We start from the raw sequence: 23,055 nt of genomic DNA, 5'->3' as shown, positions 1-23,055 counted from the left end.
ACTGCAAGAAGTACTGGAGCGCGTCACAAATGTCCCGAAACTCAGCGTATAGGATACTTGCCTCACAGACATGAGAATAGGCAATAGAAGCTTAAAATATGTCTACTTTTAAACAAACCAATTCTAAACAAAAAGTTTGATTATGTAATCCAAATAAAAGGTGCATTTCTCTCTATAGGCACGCGCCTGTTCACTATACTGCAGAGATGACAATTGAGTCAGCATCGTCATCTTCATCTTTTGCAGCCAACACAGACTCAAAAAACACTAGTTTATTAATAAACAATTAAAATGTCTCCTTGCTATTTTTTCCCCCGACACATTATAATCATTAGGCTACTTTTGCCAGTGCTTTGCGGCAAGCTTTATGTGTGCTGAGTGCGAGGCATATATCCCACCCCCCAGTAGCCTATATTTAATTCAAGTCATATTTATTTATATAGCATTTTTCACAATACATATTGTTTAAAAGCAGCTTTACAGAAAATGCATGTGTCTAAATTACAATTTAGAGTGATCTGTATTTTTTTTATTTAAGACTGGTCATAGCTTTTTTTAAAGTAAGTTACTTAAACGGGTAGATTGATCTAATTTGATCCCAAACAATCACCCCTTGGCTAACTGCTAGTTGGTCTGACTCAGTCTTAACACAGCAACATAGTGTCGGCCCACATCTGGTACAGGTGGATTCCACAGGGTCCGAATGTGGGCCGGATCTAGGCCGACACTATGTTGCTGTCTGGGTAGTGACTGTCTTTATGCAACTGGTCCCTGGACTCTGTCTTGACTGACACAAATGAGCTGGTCTCGACTACAACACTTGTAGCCCCTAAACCCTCAATCAGCCAGCAGCCATATCACAAATGAGTTCAGAGAAAAGTGCTATATACATTTTTTTAATGAATTATTATTATTATTATTATTATAACACTTGCATAGAGTGGCTAATTCACTAAACAATCCCTTTTGCACACAGTATTTTAGCACAAAAACAGCATTATCACCACAATCCAGTTTAAACAGGTGCTAAATGCACTAAAACGCTGCAACATCAGTATCGTCAGTACATGTCATTGAGTTTTACGTAAATTAAGCTTATTATAGATGAGCTTGACTCACAAACCTTGGTGCTTTTTTTACCTAAAACCACCTGCAGAATGCAAGCATAGCAGTCATGTCAGCAGTTATTCATCGAATGATAAAGAAAAGCATTATAATCCAGTGTAGTCGAGCGCCTTTCAGCATGTTAAAAAGTCAGTTTTTCGCAGTGGATCGCAGTGGTGGAGTTCCAGAAAAGTACGCCAGATCATGTTTGTCGTCCCTCAACAAACTTAACACTCAGAAACCCATCCGCAAGATTGTGCCTGTATTGGCAGCACAAGCGGTTTGGGCGATTTTGTGCTGGTAACTGATTTACACAATTCCTGCATGGGTGCAAAAACAGTGTGCACAAATATACAATGCTGTCAGGTTTTAACACAAGTTGTTTACTCTTGTCCTCCACTTGGAATCAATAATACTGCATCTTGTTTCTGGACTCTGCTTGGTTTTCCAACAGAACAACCTCATGTCCTCCCTCACTCCGTTACTTGCCAAAACATAGAGCACTGGGTCCACCACGCTGTTCAGGCTGGATAGTGCAAGGGAGCAAGTGAAGGGTAAGTACATCGCTTGCTCAAAGATGCAGCTTTGTTTATCTCCCACAGCAAAGAAAGCGATGGACCGTATCATCAGGAGGATGTGGTACGGTGCAAAGCAGAACAAGAAAATGCCAATGACTCCCATTGACAAAAGCCTGACTTTGCGCTTGCCTTGCTCATGAACCCCTCTACTTTGCTGCACCTTGGATGCGATCAACCAGTAGCAGACCGTGATGACCGCCAGCGGCAAGAGGAAACCAATTCCGACCCGTATCAGGTTGAACATCGCGATGGGTTCTGTCATGGGGAAGGTTTCGTAGCACCTCTGGTCGCCGTCGTCCAGCGGATCTGGCAGCCTGTCCAGGTACAGCACCAAACAGTGCAAGGCCATGACAAAAATGTAGACCAGTCCACAGATGATCCAGGCGTAGCGCTGGCGGCGGAAGGCTTTGACTCGCAGAGGGAAGGTGATGGCCAGGCAACGATCGATGGAGATGCAGCAGAGGATATAGATGCTAATGTACAGGTTGGAGTAGTAAAAGAAGCCAGCCAGACTACAGAGTCCCTGGCCAAGGGTCCATCTGTGGTTGTTGCTTAAATAATAGATCCACAGAGGCATGGTAAGGATGTACAGGAGATCCGAGACAGACAGGCTGAGAAGGTAGATCCCTAGAACGTTCTTTCTGCAGATCTGCTGAATTATGGGACCAATGGTTACCAGGATGAACAGCAGTCCCAGGATGAAGGCGATGATGTAGATGGACATCAGCAGGGGACCTGCCGACGGGTTCATGATCACACATGATGAGTTGCTTGCGTTGGATGTTGCGTTCATCATAATCTGTGTGCACAAAGAAAGCTTAAATTTAATCAGTTGGATGGTGAATTCTACATGCAATTAGTGATGGCAATTTCAAAACACTGCTTCATGAAGCTTCGAAACCTTTCCGAATCTTTTATTCCAAATCAATGGTTCGAAGCGTGTATCAAACTGCCAGAGTCACGTGATTTCAGTAAACGAGGCTTCATTACGTCATAACTGTTTCGAAACACTTCGAAATTTCAATGGTTCACCGCTGGGGGCGATGATGTCTGTCAACCCATTAATCATGAGGAGTCACTGAGAACCAATGAACAAGTGGCTGTGGGTTTTCAAGTGAACAAACAAAACAAACCCTGACAATTGATAAAAGAACATATAGACACTTGATAATCTTATTAGATGATATGATTGCATTTGAAAGATTTAACTTTAAAAAATAAATAGCAAAAGGTGTTTTATGCATGTTTGGCCCGGGTTTTTGTTTCATTTACACTGTTCTGACAACTACAGGTGACCGTGGAGACGGGTGTCGGATTGCCTTGACAAAATATGGCACATTTGCTTCAAACTGTAGCCTCGATCTGCCCACCACACACGCAATGCTTCTAATTTTTTTTATTACCAATTACAGCAAATTATACACATACATTTATATTATTTCTCTGAAAAATACATTCAGGCATATCTGAAGTTAAAAAAAATTAACTCAACCATCTGATAATCACAAATTGCTTTCAGAAAAATGTTAATCTTTTGATTATAGAATACATTGAGCTAAAACCACCGAAATGCACTAACACATTTCTACATCAGAAAATTCATTCATTTTAAATTCAAATAAATGTAATTGTAATTTTACATCCTGTTTGAAATCTACCTCCTTGAACCCTGTTTTTAGTTCAAATTCATAAATTGAATCTGAATTAATTTGAATCTCAATTCAATGGAAAATTGATTTCAGGCCCAAACATAAATGATCACATTCATCTAATCTTTCCTAACGATCCGGTAGCTGCCCGCCCCATAAGCATGCTGTTAAAAAAGCGCGTCTCTGTAGGCAGCCTAGGCTCTGAGATCTGCACACAAAAACAGTTGGTTTCACCACCACTCAAAACCAAAATAAATAGTGTTCCAACCAATCACCGACAGGGGTGGGTGTTGTTGTGAGGTTTTGCGCTCGTGCACGGCTGCCTATGACGGATCGTTAGGAAAGATTAGATGAATGTGATCATTTATGTTTGGGCCTGAAATCGCTGATACAACCTTTAAAGCATACTGCACAGCTACTTTTCAGTTTGCATGACACATACTGATCAGTACTTTTAGTACTTGTGATATAGTGGTAAACTACTGACCTTTAAGATTTTTTTTTTTATCTGAGCTCTCATTTAGCTATGATGCGGTTAACCTCGGCTAGACGTTGTTGCTGTTGATTATTGATGCAGATGTTGTCATGGTGCACAATGTAGTGATGTTTAAAAAGGTCCTCTCTGTAAGTAATCACTTTCAGGTGGTAATTTTAATTGCAATGACAGGGGTGAAAAATGAATCTATTGAAAGGGTGACAGACTACATGTGCTCATTAACTACTCATTCATAAATGAGATCATTTATATTGGTTATCATGCACATAACCAGAAATATTCTTAAAAATCTAAACTCCAATTGATGATAACAGAATTGTGGTTGCTGCAAATTGCAGAATGTCTGTTTCAGTGAGACCGGAACAACATACATGTTCCTGTTACTTTTTACTAAGTCAAGGTGCAATGTTTAAGCAGCCAAAACAAACAGCAATGATTTATTGAAAGGTAATTGAAATTAATTAAAAACACAATGGGTAACAAAATGTCATCCCCAGTACTACTAGCTGCATGTGCCATGATTATGATGGAGAATTAAACAAAACAAAAATATTACTCTGAAATTATTGTAGGCTACTCAATAGAGGTTTCATAATATGCTTGTATATAAACACTCAAATATTGCATGGTTACTCAGACAGGATGAAAGTAATCTGTTAACTCTGGGACCAGCATTCTTTCCTTGTCTGTTTGCTATATATTTTATGATATGTTGTTGATTTTAAAGGCAAAATGTCACACTTGGTGTTAAACTTAATTTCACGGTTGAGCAAACATGTTCTTTTGTACCGGCAGGGAAAGAAAAGTTTTGTGAAATGTGCCTGGACTGAGTGGGTTTATAATAGATTTAAGCCTCAACTCATTTTTTAAAAGGTTTCCAGACGCTTTTGCCTGCACAGATAGGGCTGGGTATCGTTCAAAATCTTTCGATCCGGTGCCATTTTTGATACCTCAGTTTCGATACCGGTTCCTAACGATACTTTTTTCGATACCAATTTTATGAAATCCATTTTAACAATATTACATAACACATTACCTCAGAAAATTTTGGTTTTATTTTTTCAGTTTGACTCATGCTCCTTAGCCAGTGCACAAAGGAACAAAAAATCTTATTTGAATATATTTCAAAATGTAATTTATTCCTGTGATGTCATAGCTGAATTTTCAAAATCATTACTTCAGTGTCACATGATCCTTCAGAAATATGAAAACAGTTTGCTGCTTAATATTTTGGAAACTACGATACATTTTTTTTCATGATTCTTTGATGAATAAAAATGTCAAAAGAACAGCATTTATTTAAAAACTAATTTTTTTGTAACATTACACGTTTTAATGTCACTTTTGATAACTTTAATGCATCCTTACTGAAAAAAGATTCTGACTAACCAACACATTTTTGAACGGCTGTGTACACTCAGTAGGTTATTATTGCAATATAAACACTGTCAGAGTGATCAACAAGGTACCTCTTCATTTACCAGTCGAAGGCGAAGCAACTTTCTGCTATTATATTTACTCCGTGGCCGTGCACTGTCAAGGTCTTCATCATATTTGTCGTGGCACCGGTCTTTGCAGCAATTATTTTACCGCAAATACTGCATCGCGCGCTGTTGGCATCGAGCCTGGAGAAATGTAGCCACACTTTTGATCGACTTTTCCACATCTTTAAGGTATTATGTGTGTGTGCTCGCGTCTCATGAATATGTGCGCGGAGAGTTTGTGTGTGTGTGCTCGCGTCTCATTGAGTATGTGCGCGAGTTTTGTGTGTGTGCTCGCGTCTCATATAAGTATACAAGTGGAGAGTTTGTGCGTGCGCGCGCGCGTCTCATATGAGTATGTGCGCGGAGAGTTCCGCGCTTCTCGTGTGTGTAGAGTTACGCAAACTCTACACATGTATGTGCGTGAGCGACTTTATGTGTGTCGTTCTGCATTTCATATGTATTTGTTTGAGCACTGACGTTGACGAGTTAAATGTGGGTACTTACTTTAACTCGAGTACATTTCTAATGAAAAAACAATACTTTTACTTCGTTGCGTTGGGCGACATTCCTCTCGTTACTTTATTTTCATGCAATACATGTTGTTAAATGCGTAGTTTACCAAGTGCGCTGTATCATTTTTCTGGGCATGAGCGATGCTCAATTCACAAATGAATCACTCTTTTGAGTCGATTCTGTTCAAAGTCTTCATCAAACAAGTTAGATCTGTCTAAATCGGTTCGCGAATCAGTTTGAATGATCTGTTCGGTTTCCTGCACGCACTGAATCGTCTGAAGCGCTTTCAATTCACACTCGACTCGGAGTCGTAACAGGAAGATAAGAACATCAAGATCATTAGATGAAGTGGCCGTGGACGTACAGTCAAGTGAAAGCAAATCTGCAAATGCATCATATTTTTGCCAGCAATGAAGATCTTTATTATAATATATATTTATTATAATAAAGATCTTCATCGCTGGCAAAAATATGAGGTCCTTGAGGTCAACTATACATTAATTTATACATTAAATAAGCTATTGTCCAATGTCCACATGTTTATGAAATGAACACCAGCCATCCCGCGGTAATGTGTGTGCAGTAATGTGAATGCAAAATTCTGAAAAGTCACTTTATTTCGACATTGTCTAATAATCCAAATGTAGTTGTATAAGTTACTATTATACAAACCAAAGGACGGGCAATGATTTTCGGGCTACAGATGGCAGAAATAATGCTTGTCTCTTCTAATTATGATAATAATAGTAATTTAAATTAAAAATATCTAAATAATATCATGTTATAGGCTATAAAAGAATTGCTGAAATTTAAAGCTGGTTTGTAGCATATCAAGAATACAGACTACTTTGCTGTTATTAGTAGGCCTATAGTGTTATAGTGTTAAATTATTGTTAGGTTAGGCTGCTTAGTTTTTATTGTGAATTTGTTAAAAAAAAACTGAATTGAGTTTTGCATTTAGATATATATATAAATCATATTTATTTATTTTTACTTTAGGCTACTACTTATATTTATATATTTACTTTAAAAAAGTTAATAAAACTTTACCCGTTAATAAAAGCCGTTCTTTAATTTCATTCACCATCGTCTTGAGGCTCTCTTTTCTTTTTTTTTAAGTATCGGTTCAAGCACCGTTTAGGCACGGTACCATTTTAAAAGTATCGATTTGGCACCGGTATTGAAAAACCTTTCAGTCATGTATGTCACTGAGAGTGAACCACAAGAAAGAATGCGAGGTATAGGCCTAATATCCAAGGTAAACATTTCTAGTAATTGTGCAGTTAATTCTCATACTGTATTTTCAGAAAGTTTTGGAATATTTATCCTCTCCCCAAATTTGTCACTAATAAAACACAATAATAAATAATATAATGAGAAGGCTTATTAAGATTTTATTAAGACCTATTTATACGACCTATAAAGATTTTGTTTACATCAACCTTTGTTTATATTTTTTGCTATTTTATTAAATAGTTTTCACGTGTAAATCAACAACAATTAAAATTTTAACAATATTTCAAGTGCAATCTTTCATTGTAAAAAGCAAACATGTATTTCAAAGTTAAGGATTCATTAGTTTGAATTGGAACAAACACTATAATATCATCTTAGTTGATAATTCAATATACCTACTTTATTTTTGACAAAACATCCCATACTAGCCTATAGCCTATATTTAACATACGAGCAGAAATTGGCGAACAAAAGCTTATTTGATGTGACAGTAGGCCTATTCTACTGTAAAAACTTTATAATCTATCCAAAACTAGTAACAAAATCATGTCTAAACATTAATATTTCGTCTGTAACATATCGTTTTTATGATATATTAATATAGGGCATAAATGTTGACCTTTTATTTCAGCATAGTTCAGTTTACTCATCTCAGTATAGCAATATCATGACATGCGATTCATATTAAAAATAGTCTTTTTGCGGGTTACATACACTATATTGGGATTAGAAGAACAAAGCACTTAATAATAAAGAACTTACTATTCACAATCCTCGGATCCGTTGCTCCTCAAAATGAAACCAAAACCAGCACTTCTGAGGTAAATTTTTCCAGGATTATAATACTATATTATGCTATTATTATTCCTCACAGCGTCGCGACTCGCAAGACGACGTAAAGTTCATGAATCTGATAAAACGTGATGTGTCACAGGGGATTGACTCAGGCCATGCCATCAGTGGGCGTTGTTCACATTAGCAGCAGATCTGCTAATGAGTAATGAGTTGCCATGAGAACGACTGACATCTCAATCTTTTCCTACAGATTGCATAAACAGAGAATATTTGTTTTCGTTTTGAATTAGATAATTTAATTGCTCTTACCTGTGTGACTAGTATTTGCTGAGTTTTGGTTAAGTTTAGAGACGTGCACCAGAAAAAAAATTCACGGAGACGGAGAGGCAGAAACCCTGTTTATTTTCTTTATTTTACAAAAGCACAATGTTTTGTTTCAATTGTAAGTGAACACATAAAAAAGTTGACATTTAACAGTGTACTTTTTCATATTTCTTAAGTCTGTATGACCATAAATGACGGAGTATTTTAAGTCTATTATGCTGTTATGTGAAAAAAATCCATCAAAACGCGCCGACGCGACCCCAGAGGGTTAAAGATGCCATTCATATAGCATTTTAAAATGTCTAAGGCTCATGTCTGTGCTGCTTAAATTATGTCACAGCTAGACATTCGGCACTACCTGCATGTCCCCTATATTCCCTTGAGTTCATCTTAAATGCTATTGCTCAGCTTGTTTTTAACATTTGGACAGTCTTTTCACTTCCTGCCAGTCTCTGCTCGAATTCAATTCAAGATGCTGTTGCCGACTTACACAGCTGCCGCTCTCCACAAGAAGGGTTTGCAGCTCTTCAATTCGTGCTCTTCAGTGCAAGACCAGTGAGAAAACCACACAGCTCAACCACAGTAAAAAAAAATAAAAAAAATAATAATAAAGGACCTTTTCAGGACCTTATTTATACACCAGGAAAAACACTTGCACTACTAATATCCTGTTCTTGTAGATATCCTGATGGACAAGCATCACTACAAGTATTGCTCATGCTGATACTGATTATTGATCTTAAATATTAAACTTTGATGCATAACTCATCTTGTTTCATTTCAGCTTCAGACATGAATAATACCTCAAATGAAGCAAACTGTTTGAAACACCAGAATCACTGTTTGGACTCCTGTTCGCTACTGCCTGATTTCACAGACAAGGCTTAAGCCTATATAGTCCCAGACTAAAATGCATATTTGAGCTGTTTTATATTTAAGGAAATTGCACTGACATATCTTAAAATATCTTTGAAATTGTTTTGTCACAAGATGCTCTCCAGTAATGTTTTTTTCTAAGGCACGTTTAAAAATAAAACTACTTAAATGTCCTAATTTAGCCAAAGCCCACTCCTGGCTTCTAAGCCCCGTCTGTGAAACCAGTGGTTTGTTGAGGAGAGGTATCTAAATGTAAGACCAAAACTAGACCGTGGTGGGAAAATGAGGTGGGCTTATTTGACATGGACCACAGAGCAAACAACCACTCATCATGGGCCCAGTTTCTGCACAGGAAAGCAACTATACTTTCAGCTGCCTGTGCTATGTGATTTGTGTAATGTTAGTAGGCATGTGCTAAGAACATAAATGTGATGTCTTATAAACGGATCCAAATAATTGAAGGTACTTTAGGGAGTTTTATTTGTTCCCCAAATGTCTTCTGCAATTTGTCACAAAAAAATCCCAAGTCTGAAACCATCAGTGATCACAGATCAAATCTATAAGTAAAAGTAATTTCACCAAAAGCATCAGGATACGCCTGTCTGTGTGTCTAGTGAAATCCCTTTCCTTGTGTGGCATCCATTTTATTTCCAAGAAAAAGGGGTGACAGAGGTTGTAATTCCAACCTATACCTATACAGCAGTCAACATTTGAAGTGGATCAAAAAAGTTCATCAAAGTTGTCCTAAGACAAGAACGGCTATTGTTCAAAATTCACGTATAACTTAAATGAAAGGTTTTTGAAATTGTGTCTTGAGACCAAATGAGCCATAACTGCTATAGACTAGTGCCTGGGGGAATGTTGGGGGAAATCTTGAACCTCCGGGAAATCACCCATTTGAAATGTTGTAAAGGTGATGCGCGGTGTTTCTTATTACTCAATAGGTAAGTTATTTTATTGAACAGATAAATTGCCATATGTTGCTCTCTCAGAGAGTTAATTGTTAAGCATTATCATACCATGAAGGGTCATTTCATTATGGTTGTTCTAGCGCTGTGCTGGAATATATTTTCAAGTAAGTACCGTGTCTATTAATGGGTAAGCTACGGTAGCATCTTCAGCTAGTCAGCTTGAGATCCTTTCCATCTAAACTTGTAAAATCAGAGATTGTCTTATTATAGGGAGATGAGAGGGTCTGAATCTCTTAGCGTAATGGCTAACGGATCACATGAAGCACCTCAGTAGCAGTACCCGCCGTTCAAGTTTTATGACAGTCAGTTACAGTTGTTTCTTGTGTTGGTCTTGTGAATAAATGTTCTATATTTGGTGTTATAGCCCGTTCTCATCCTAGGGCGGCGTCAATATGAGACGCAGATAGAAATGGGCCAGAAGGCGCCTCCTAGCGGTCTAACCCTAACCCTACACCAGACCTAAACCTACCCATAACCTAACAAAGCTCTGTGCGTCTCATATTGACGCTAAAGGGTGCCATGTGCGTTCGATGTAGACGAAATGTCAAAAGCGTCAGTATTATGACGCCCAAGGATGAGAATGCGTTGGTTATATCGCTAGTGAAGGTACAACAGGACTGCATTGTTTGTGAAATATGTTTTACTGCGGAAAAAAAGAGTGCAAATATCTCTATTAGCTGCAAAGCACTCGTCACTGCAGGGCGCATAAACCTACATTTAAGATTGCACTAAAACTTAATTGTAATTTAATACATATATAATTTATTAAATTATGCTTTTTTTTTTTTTTTACAATCATTCATTAAAAAGTATTATATCATCATTAGGCACACAACAGTCAAAAATCATTACAATACAAGTCTAACCTGGCAGCGAAAGAAAGAACACTATTTTTATTTTAATTAAACAACATACAGTATAACACAATATTTATAATTAAATTATTCATTTTCTCTTTATTCATTAAAATGCATAATATCGGCATCATATACATGAATGCAGTCTTATCATAACTGGTAAAACCTAAAAGCCAAAGAAAGAAAACATCTGTATTTTTGACTTTCTACAATATACAATATCATCCAATATTCATCACATGGTGGACAGTAACAAAGTACATTTACTTGAGTACTGTACTTAAGTACACTTTTTGAGTATCTGTACTTTACTTGAGTATTATTGTTTCTGGAAACATTTTACTTTAACTTCACTACATTTGAAAGACAAATATCTTACTTTTTACTCCACTACAATTCTGTCAAGGTCCTTGAGTAGAAAGTACTAACGTCAGTCAGGGGATGATTTTGGTTGCAGGGGTTGCATTTTGGTAGGAAATCAAAGTCGAGTTGATGTCAGATCCTGACTGATGTTGGTTTCTGACGTCAACACGATTTTCATTTTCAACCACAATACTGTCTGTCCAACGTTGGAGATTAATGTCAATCTGGCGTTGGATTCTGACATCAATATGATTTTCATTTTCAGCGTTGGGTTTGGTCTTCTAAATGCTAATTTTGTCTTTTTTTTTTTTTGGAGCACACTAGCTTATAGATAACAGTATGGCTAACGCATTCATACTAAAAGCCAAAAAACTTTAAATGGGGCACTATTTGAGGAAACCGAAACCGTTGTGGACGTTATTGAGTGTCTTAGTCACTCTCACATTCAATCCCACTACTGGAACTGTGTTTTAGAAATACATTTGATATTGATATGAGGGTAGGCAGGCAGGCATAGATTCAGAGGCATAAGGTACTGTAAGTATTACATACAACAATGCAACAATAATAAAACAATGCATTGACATTCACTTTTGATGCTTAAGTACTTTTAAAAACAAGTACTTCTGTACTTTTACTTAAGTAAAAATCAGTCTTTACAACTTTGACTTGTAACGGAGTAATATTTGACCAGTAGTATCTGTACAGTCTTCTGTCGCGACATTCCCTACTCTGCCTTTTCTTATAAAATAATCTTTTTATCAAAGTAAAATCTACATATCGTTCCCAAAAAAAAGTATTGTTTAGCATAAAACATGTTGAAGAGTAGTGGACAGGCAGTCAATTCATTAAATGATTAGATATTTCCTCACAAAAGCAGATTATTCAGCTTCTCATTTCACCCATTCACCAACAAAACAGCCTCTGGTCTCTTTCCCTGCGTACCGACACATAGCACCGTTAGCATTGTTACTTTTTTTTTTTGCTAAAGGTTGCAGGCTTGCCTTCTAGTGGCTTTGGTTATATCTCTTAGAGAATGTTTTATGAGCAGTAGGATAACCATATTCATCCGCACAGTCACGCAGAGCCGAAGCACAACCAAAACAATGTTCTTCTGCAAAATACACTATGGGCATAGTGTAGTTTTAAGTGTGAACTGAATGTAATGTTTTCATACACCTAATTGCCTGTTAATTGCAATTAAATGAAAGTGTATTATAGTTTAAATTTAGATTATTTAGCCTATTTCAAAGACAATACAATTATTAAATTACATATTTAGAAATTGTACTTAAGACTTATACTTAAGTGGGCCAGAAAGCACTCTAAAGCTTTTAAGCCAAATTTCAGTTTAAAGTACTGTTGAATGTACTGACAAGAATTTATGATAAACTAAAATATACTTTAAGATCAGTTCTATTGAAACTTGTATATCATGTATTTAAATATGTCTATTTGTAATTATACATTTGTAATGATGCAATTGCTATTTAATACATTTAAAATATATTAACTTAAATAGCAATATGAAATAACATACTAATGTGCTTTAGTATGTTAGTCAACACAACAAAATATTAATAAAACATAATGATTTAAAATGCACTTTAAAACAAAATTTAATTTGACATTATTACAAAGTGCACTTTTTAAAACTGTATACTGACATAAAAGGGTCATAAGTGTCTTTAAGGACACTTAAGTGGCATTCATTTCATTTATATTATCTGCAAGTAAAGCTTTTTTTTTTTTTTAAGAAAGAGTAGCCTGATATTTGGCTGTAAACAAAGACGTGTAAAACATTTAAGTTCCAAAGAGCTTTTTAAAAATGCAGTGTATTCACAGACCTCGATCTGAGACCTTGAGATCTTAATGGCCTCCTAAATCTGTTGCCAATATCAAACACAGGCGTCCTAACAGCATTAGCTGCTATAGAGATTGTCCTACCAGCAGTGCGTCACACTCAAATTCAATTCAGGTCTAACTGACCGACAGGTTTTAAGCAATGTGTGCACTTAACCCTACCCGAGCAAAACAGAGGAGAAATCAATAGCTGGGTAACCTGAGCACACACTCTCAAAGCTTCAAAGAAGACTTTTAGAGGTAGAATTAGATTGAACCAGCAAATATACAACAGTCCCCCATACAATAGGCCTACATTAAAAATGAAAGCTGCATCAGACACAGCCTCAGCTCTGCTGCGAGTGACGATACTGAGTAGTCCTGAAGCGATGATGATGTGCTGTGATTCATTTGCTGTGAAGTCTATGCAAATTATACTGTCATTTCATAATATGTCGGGCTGTTTTGCTGAAAATAAGTTGAGTTGAGTTCAACTATTGGTTGAAGCAGGGGCGTAGAATTTAGTAGGGACGCTAGGGACGTGTCCCTACCAATATCCAGTGACACTGATATATCCTTAGCAATAATTTCGATCAAAACTTAAAATATATTTATATTGATGTCCCCGTCCCCACCAATTTCAAAATCAAACCTATGCCACTGGGTTGAAGTTAAGATCACGCGTCACCAAACAGAAACTGACAAACTGCACATTAGACTGGATATTATTTAGGCTACTGTTGTTGAAATGTAGAATTAGCTTTAAAACTTAAGACATATTAAAGGACAACAACCACCCCAACATCTGCCGTGTATCTCTGAATCTCTGACGCTTAAATATGACGATGTTTTCCCGCATGAAAGTTTCCACGCTTCACACCAGAGATTACAAATATGGACAATAAATTAATTTAAACCAAAATCATATGATTCAAACCACAAAAGGGACTGTTCCATAGAAGTTCAGCAAGGAAAATCACAGCTTTAGCCTACTATAAAATCTTCCAAGTTCAGAATGTTTGACATGAAAATCCCATAACAGATAAAGTGAGTAATGAATCACATGGTTTGATTGTGTTCTTACTGACTCCAGTCGCTTGTGGAAAATAACACTTTTTAGTGCATTTTTAAGAGTATTTATTACAGAAATAATATACTGTAAAAGAATATACTTGAATGTCATTTTTTTGCACACTTAATTTCATGTTACTTAACTACAAATATAATTTTACAATTGCATTAAAATATATTAACCTGCAATGTAATATCAAATAACACACTACCGTCAAAACTATTAAGTACTTTACGTTTAGTCAACAAGAGCTACAAAAGTTTATTAAAACATAGCAAACTTTTAAAATGTACTTTAAAGTAAAACTTTAAATTCCATTATAGCAAAGTGCACTTACTGTAAGTGGACTTTTATTTCATTAATAATATATTATCTGCAGTTTTTTTAAATATACTTTTAAAATTTGAAGTTCACTACAAGTGCACATTCAATACAATCAAGTGCACTTCACACAGCTGCTGAAAAATATTAAAACATTTAGTGTTCCCTTAAAGGAACAACTGTTTCACTGCATGTTTTTACTATCAAATTACGTGTTTAATAAGTCCATGAGAGTAAAAGTAATGCTGTAACGTTAGCATTAGTGATTTTTAGGGAGGTTTCGCTCTCAAAATGTTAGCGATAGTATTATTCAAAATCTGGGTACGTTATTTTCCTGGCTTTTGTCCAGAAAGGAAGGAAGGGACAACTCTGGATTCTTCAGTCAGCAGTTACTGTACAGTATTGATAAACACATAATCTACTTTAATGGAGAGTTTCTGTCCATTTCCTTTCCGTAGCTTGCATAATGTGTTTACACCGCTTTATTCTTGTTTTGCTATGGTAATTACAGGTTTAATGAGCGCCCCTGAGAGCTGTTGAGATTCAGGCTGGAGGTCTGGAAAGAAGAGTGGACTCCTGTCAGCTCCTCTGAATGGCATAACCAACTCCCATCCTGAGGCAAACACACACTGAATCTGCAGGAAAATGATGTAAGTGCAGGAAAAAAACTAACTGTGCCTCCAGTGTCTTCACCTTACATCATCAATGTCAACGTTTTTGTCATTTCAGTTATAACTTCTGTTAAAGGCGTAGTATGTATGTTTTGTTGCTAGAGGTCGCTTATTCAACAATAACAAAGGCGTAGCTTGATGACGCAGTGAATAAGCGTGGAATCATGGGAGGTGTCGTCTTTACCTCACCAGCCAATGAAAAGCAATCTGATGGGACTCAGGCAGAAATTGCGTTCATGGATTGGATGAGCTAATTATTAAAGTTGTATGTGGTATGAAGCAGGGCGGCGCCGAGAGACTGGGACATTTTAGGTTGCTGTTTTTTACTATGCTTATATGCCGCAGTCGGCCACTGCTGCTCCTTTTATTTGGTTGTTTATGCGTATTTTACGATTAAAGTTACATTCAACGTTTGCCTCCTTCTTCCCTAAACTTGAATGTTGTTACAGTTACTTTTGATCACGTACATTATTTAATTTCATTCTGATAAAACAGCTCTTTCTGATTTTGCCATGTTAGCCACTTGACAATGTAGTGTTATTTGTTACTCTTAAACATGTTACTCGCGGTAAATCAAGAAAACAAGAGATTCAAACAATAAGACCAACCGTGTTAAAACACAATGTATTAAAACGTCTCTCTCACGGTTTCTGAAGTAAAACCAGAAATCGAGGGTATGGCACATGGGACATTACTGGTTAAAATAGCTGATTTCACTGAATTTAAACATTGTTGGAAACATTTTGGATAATTTAAGTACACAAGTCAACAAAATATTGTTCTACTTAATTTTGGATATTTAAGTCCAAAAATCTTACATATTGTGCCTTTAAATCAATACACAGACGTATGACGTCAAAAACCACCATGGGTCATGCAATAAGGAGATTGTTGATCACACATAAAAATCAGACTAGTCTGCATTTTTTTTTTTAACCATGTTAAGCACTTTATATTTAAAAAACTTTTGGGGTTTGGAACTGTGCACTCCACTCATGCTACAAAATGGCCGCCATTTGTGTTTTCCAAGGATGCACTTTTTGGAAAATAATGCGGAAATAGCATTTTGTCTTTATTCATTCTACATATATGATGGTAACAAATTTGGTTAGATCAACAAATAAAGTTCATTTCTTGAAAGGATGATGATGTTATGATGACAGTTTAAAAATGTGATTAATAATATGATAAGGTTGTTGACACAGTTTTCATTTTTCTTTTCTGAAGATGCACATTTTTATGTAATGATATAGGGTTGAGAGAGAGCCTGGAGACACAACTTCAAGGCTTTTTAATAATACATTAAACATACATTAGAAGACTTTATATTATGTATCCAAACTGTGTATCAACCCTGTTACCATCATATTTTGTCCCCTTTCCAATACTGTTCCATTGATGACTAATCATAATTGACCTATGGCTAAGCCACGCCCCCAAACGCGATGAGCCAATCACAGTGCGCATTGCTAACCCAATACACTCGGACATTCTTTGCTTTCAGTTCCACGTCCATTGAAATACATTGCAGTTAGTCAGTTTTCATTCGTTTTTATCTGTTTTTTTCTTGTCATTTTAAGTTTAAAATGGTCAAACGGTGTGCATGGGGTAAATTCAACTCCAACAGGTATGGTATCCTGAGAGGCTGGGCGACGGTGTGTATTTTTTACCCTTTCCCAAGCCACATCTCAACCGAGATAAGTGTCTGCTCTGGATTAATTTATGCGGTAACTTAGACCACAACACCAACTAAACGTGGATAAATTAAACAAGGATGTCTACATCTGTTCTAAGGTAAGTCAACAACGTATTTGAACGTTATCTTTAACATCTCTAACGTAACTTTAGCCTAGCTTCTAGCTGCGTTGCAGTTTGACAAAAGCACAATGTTGTGTTTTACACAAATATAAGTAGGCTAAACACTTTGCAGTTTTAATGATGTCCTGTATGAACAAAATGGAGTAATTACACAAATAACGTTATGTTTTTATGTTTCCACTGTTCGATTGCGATCGCGCCCGCGGCTCTCTCTCTCTCTGACACACACACATGCTGTGTTCACACCAAACGCGAATGCGTCAAATTTGCGCGTATCGCGTCTACTTCGACGCTTGAACATTTTGAATCCATTTGCGCGTCCAAAGCGAATAGGACGCGTGTATAAAGCGAGCGTTTGAAGCGAAATAGCACCAAACTATAACGTTTACACACTGACCTGTAACATTAAATCTTTGTCTGACTCTGGAGCTGAAGCTTTTCATCGACCTTCTCAAAATAAAATGATTAATATAACCCTCCAATGCATAAGGCCCTTTTGGTAACTTTGAGATGATATATAATCTTTCTGTCTCCAAAAATCATCAATTGCCTCCTGTGAAATGTCTCCAACTGTGACAGCTGCCACAGCGTCTGTTACCGAATGTTGACTGTTTGTCCGAGTGAGTGGAGGGGGCGTGGCTTAGCCATAGGTCAATTACGTTAACATTCTTTCAAGAACTCTTCAAAGAGAAATGTAAACCGTTACCGCATGATTTTGTAAGTGGCAATTGAAAGTAGATATTTAGGCCATCCTTAAAAATATTTTGGTTTGCAGTAACAGCAAAAAAAAAGAAAAAAAGGGTCGGTAGGTCGGTCTATATTTTTCACCTATGTCTAGGGGCTGTTTACACCAGGCCACTTCATGCGTTTTCTCAGATCGGATTGCAATCTGATTTATCAAAACGATTCCATTTACACCTGGTTACATAGGCTAAATGTGTGTTGTTTTTTTGCGGATATAAATCCGATATTCAATTCCCGCTATATGCAGATTTAACGGAGTGCACGTCACCGAAAGCAACAGTTATGAGGAGATACATTATTTTATTGATCATCAGCTAAAATTTCTGAATCAAATCCCGCAATAAGAGAAAGCGGAAACAGCCCTGGTAAGATCATTTCGTTTCTTTACATTTAATGATGATGATTGTGTGCTAAGCGTCTGCGACTTACTTTCACTTTGATTTGCGATAGCACGTTGATGCAGCTTCTTATCTGCGGCAATGCGTGTTGCAGTAGCGTCGTCATATCTGACTAAAACATGACATATAGACTAAAACAGGGGCGGACTGGCCATCTGTGTGATCTGGAGAATCACAGAACGGCCGGGTATGGCGTTATTTTCCTGTCAAATGTCGAGAGCGCATTATTGTAGCGCGAAAGTACATGTACATATTCCGCGCGCGAGCAGAGAGATTCGCGCTCGCGCATTATATTAATGTACTTTCGCGCTACAATAATGCGCTCTCGACATTTGACTGGATAATAACGCCATAGGGCCGGTACTCCAGGACGGCCGGCGGGCCGGCCCACCACCCGCCACGCACGCAGTCATCACCTGTTTTTTTCCCCCACTAATCTGTTTCACACTCCAGTACTGTAGGTGGCAGCAATGCACCTTTAAGTTGGATGCCAGCTGCACTGGCCGTGGCCGCCAAGTAAGGAAAAGCAAAGACGTTAGATAGAAGCATAGAAATAAGCAAACAATATGCAACGCGGCCGCGGGTAAAAAACGGAAAGAAAAGGGTGTGGCTGAGAAGGCGAGAGAAAAAAAAAATTGCGGAATTTAGATACTGAAGCCGTTAAATATCGTAAACTAACTGAAATATTTAGCAGCACAGCCAGCAGCAGCACCTCGCAGTTAAATATTAGCAGCAGTGAAGAAGTGAGCCAGACAGCTATGCAGCAACATGCCACCAGTGATGAGGGACAGAAAGATGAGCTGGTTCCACAGGCAGATCCAGGGCAAGTAAGTATGGAACATGAGAGAAGAAAGAGAGTTACTTGCTAGGGATGATGTTAGGAAGTGATATTCAGGTTGCTACGTTTTTAATGATTACAGTAGTTAAAACAGCTAAACTTCAACATTTTAGCTGTAAAATGCCACATGCAGTAGCTAATATTAAGAAATATGTTGTGCTTTTACTTTTAAAAATGTTGGTAAAAATGTTGGTAACGTTACAGTTAATGCTTACAAACTTTGGTTACATTTGTAATGGTGTATTTTCATTTAGATGTGGTATTATTATTTGTGCAGTAAGATTAATTACTGCATAAATTAATTAAGATTATTAAGTAATAAATTCATTTTAAGACAGCATGGAATAGATTGTATAATATGCTGTTATAACAGCATATTATATAATCTATTCCATCCATGCTATCTTTGAATAAAACCTGTTTTTTTTTAAAAAATCCATTCGATCTGTTTATTCAGGTTGAGCTTAGACCAAGTCCATTTATATGTGAGTATTCAAGTTAATCTAGAATAATATGCTTTTAACACAACATCTAGTCAACATCAGTGCTATTGCTATAATTTGGATGGTATAGTATCATGAGCCACAATTAAAGTCTTGTGGCACTCATGCCAGGCGTTATTGTTGTTGTTGTCGAGTTTCCGCGCGCCGATTGCTTTGGGCCGGGCCTAGTCAAAGTCCAGGGCCGTTTTTTAGTCCCAGTCCGTCCCTGGACTAAAACATGACATATAGCCTATAACACGCTCTCGCATGTTTATTTTTTAATAAACCATATTCAACAACATATAAAAATTAAATAATCTTTAGAGTAAAGCCGCAGCCATCATTACCAAGCGCCAACCATTGACAGTGAATGAAACAAAGCGAACTTAGCTTGCAGGCTGTAGTGTGACATGCGTTAACCAATGGTGTAAACATAATCATAGATGACGCGCCACGGGTTTTTATTTAAAAGAAAGAACGTAGCTTATGTTTGTATGTAGGTCTAGGCAATTTATATTCACAATACTTAATAACTAATATTATTTTATTGCATTTGTATTAGTTGTTTGAAGAGTTAAAAAAAAATCGGTCGGTCTTAACGCAAGTTTACAACCGGCAAGTCGGTCGGACTAAAAGGAAAAAAAATAATAATAATTGGGTCGGTACTAAATTGACAGGGTCGGTCGGGTTACGGCAAACAAGAAAATTTTTAAGGATGGCCTTATAGAAACAACAGCACTGAATTCAAAGACACACTTTGTAGTTTAGTGATATCATAAGATCAAAATAACTGTCAACAATATAACCTTTTTGAAGGTATAATTATCTCCCAAAATTGAGCAAGTTAGCTTGCTTTGCCACAATGTAATTTATTAAATTAAACACTGTTTTTTTGTATGGTAGAGTGTACAAAAATGTACTTTTAAATCTCTTTATCAAGTGGGTCCCCAAGCAATTTTGCATTTAAAAGAAGTCTAATAGCCGTCCAAACACAGCCTTGACGTCTAGGCTAAAACGGGCCAAAATTTGGGCTGTCAGTGAAAATTTAATAAACGTCTATTCCAAGAATAGACCAGTCATCAACGCATAGGCTACGCATAGAACATGTGAAAGAAACTAAACCAAACACCTTGTAATCTCTGGTGGCTTTGCTTACATGATGAAATATCATACATTTCTCAAGTTATTTTGGAAAATTACCAAATTCAAGGTTATTTTGTCTAGAAGTACTCATAGCCGGACTATATCGGGTCTATAGTTATCCGAGACGGTAAAATGACAGCTATTGCTTGCTGGCATCTAAGTGTTGTAAACATTTTAAGTTACTAGGATCAAGTCTCTGACAACTGCATTGGTTGAGTTACTATCTATAGCAGAGGAAACAAGCAAGCATGTCCACCCTCTGATTTAATCTCATTTACACACACACACGGTCATTCTCCATTACAAGTTCTTGTGTTGAAACCAGCCCAGAAAAATGAGAGAATCTCACCTGCAAATCAACTCAACGAATGATAAAATGTTCTCCACCAGTTCCACCAGTGTCCACCAAATCTCAGCAGTGAAACTTTACAACCTCAGCCCCAAAACCTCCTCAAGTCCAGCTTCAGTCCCGCGTGACCTTGGAGAAAAGACTTTCTCAGACATGAAGAGGGTATCATGCACTTCAATAACGCTTGCTGCCCGGAGATGATCAAAAGTGACCTTGTGAGAGCAGGTTCGGCCGCTGTACTTGCCGCTCAGTGGATGGAGAAGAAATGAATTGAGAGACAGAGAGGGGAGGAGAGATAAAACCTCTCTCACACATGTATGTCTACAGGAAGATGTTAGGCTAGGGCTTGTGGGTTTTTTTGAGATGGAGATAGAAGGAACCACAATGAGTAAAAGCTTTTTCCAGACATGGCAGGCTAACAGCAAAAGATGAGAAACTTCCATTGTAGGTTACAGTCTGCTTCAGACGTCTGCCGCAACTTCCTATTTAACTAAAACAGAAACTACAGACTCTTTTTTTGTTCTTTCTTTTTTTTAAACGTGCTCTCTGCGCTTGCTGTAATGGAATAAAACCATAATTTGCATTATGAGCGATCAGTCTTTTTTTTTTTTTTTTTTTTAGACGCCTCCGCATGTATAACCTTTCCAGAATCAAAGCTTAATTAAAGTATCTTTTTCTTTTTTTAAGACAAATGTTCTCTTAAACCAAACCACCTACTGTTTCTCGGTCTGAGGTATTCTGGGAAATTAAGTTAAACATATATAAACCTAATATTCTCTTAACTAATTATTTAAAGGTTATGTTACGCTAGGAAATGTGAAGCAGTTCACCTATATTTGATTTTTTTTAAAAAGGAGTTTTGACCTTTCATTGAATCCATTATTGACTACAACTGAGCCAGTAATGGGAAGGATTGAGACTCGTATATACGATTCTTATATAAATCACGTTTAACGGAGTTTCACACAGTTTTTACTTACTGCAGTATTACTTTGGTTCATGTTCTTCTTGTACCTCCTGGTTTGTGGTTTTATTCATTTCACAAACTGTCTGAGTTCTACAGAGCGGTTTCTAAATTACTTCATACATTTGGTGTTCCTCTAAAACTGTATGGCCAAATATGAAACTTTCCATTTAATGTTTTTAACTTTGAGGAAGCAATAACTGAAACAAAATAATGTTCTGTTTCAAGGTTTAATTCAGGTAGGCTAATAATAGTTTGAGCTTTAACTTGTGGGTTCAAAAGAGGTTTACACTAATACCAAATTTGATAGATATGGACATTTAAATAGTTAATTTGTATAGTGTATGTGACCACATTAAAGTACTTTATACCATGGTCTGGGTGAATACTCGATTCTGATTGGCTGCAGGGTGTACATTAAAAAGTGATAGAGGACACCTAGTAAATAAACCGTCAGGCGTAACCAGGGAAACCAAGTTATTGTTTGTAAAAACTTTAGATTTCGATTGTAAAACTAATTAAAATATAATCTAATGTTTTAAAAATTTGTTATTTGGCAAGTGACCATGGTATAAGCGGGTTAATGCCCTTCGGGCTTCGGCGGAGGCAACCGTCCGACGCGCGCCTCGCCGTCGTCCATTATTACCTGACAATGGACACACACTTCGTCGGGCATTAACCCTTACATAACGTTTCATTCAGCACCTTTTAAAACATCTATACTATCGTTCAAATGTTTGGGGTCGGTTACTTTTTTTTTTTTTAATATAAATATGAACGTTGTCGTGGATTTTAGTTTGCACTAAAATCAAATCTGTACGTACACACGTTTTAGAAATGAGAAAGCAAATCTTAGAACGAACCTTTTTTTAGACAGAGGTGAGGTGATGCTGCAATGGATAGGAGAAAATTAAAGTGTTCTGTGCCTACATTGGATGCATGTAAACCTATTGTTGGAGACCTCCAATTCAAAATTAGGAACGGCATAATTGGGGCACTTTAAACAGATTATTCAGACAGCTTTACAGCACAAACACTTGCACTTTTGTGTAAAATAATGAATATACTGGTATAAGAATTAATATTTGAAAAACCCCTGGAATGCCCTTTTCCATTGTAAGTGGAACTCAAAATTTTTCCTTTTTATAAATTGAGGAACAAGCTGAA

At 36.9% G+C, this 23,055-nt stretch overlaps 1 protein-coding gene across 1 annotated transcript; it reads right to left on the bottom strand.

Annotated features, from left to right (window-relative positions):
* Positions 1 to 881: 881 nt before the first annotated feature.
* gpr184 (G protein-coupled receptor 184) lies at positions 882 to 21,139 on the bottom strand. The gene is made up of 2 exons (XM_084125818.1): positions 20,925 to 21,139; positions 882 to 2,481 (listed from the first exon to the last, which is right to left on the bottom strand). The coding sequence occupies exon 2, from the start codon at positions 2,476 to 2,478 to the stop codon at positions 1,474 to 1,476; it is 1,005 nt and encodes a 334-aa protein (XP_083981944.1). The 5' UTR covers positions 2,479 to 2,481; positions 20,925 to 21,139; the 3' UTR covers positions 882 to 1,473.
* Between the last annotated feature and the right edge of the window lie 1,916 nt (positions 21,140 to 23,055).

The sequence above is a fragment of the Abramis brama genome, assembly GCF_963993115.1.
Source record: "Abramis brama genome assembly, chromosome: 10".
Classification (NCBI taxonomy): domain Eukaryota; kingdom Metazoa; phylum Chordata; class Actinopteri; order Cypriniformes; family Leuciscidae; genus Abramis; species Abramis brama.
This window is presented reverse-complemented; position numbering and strand designations above follow the sequence as displayed.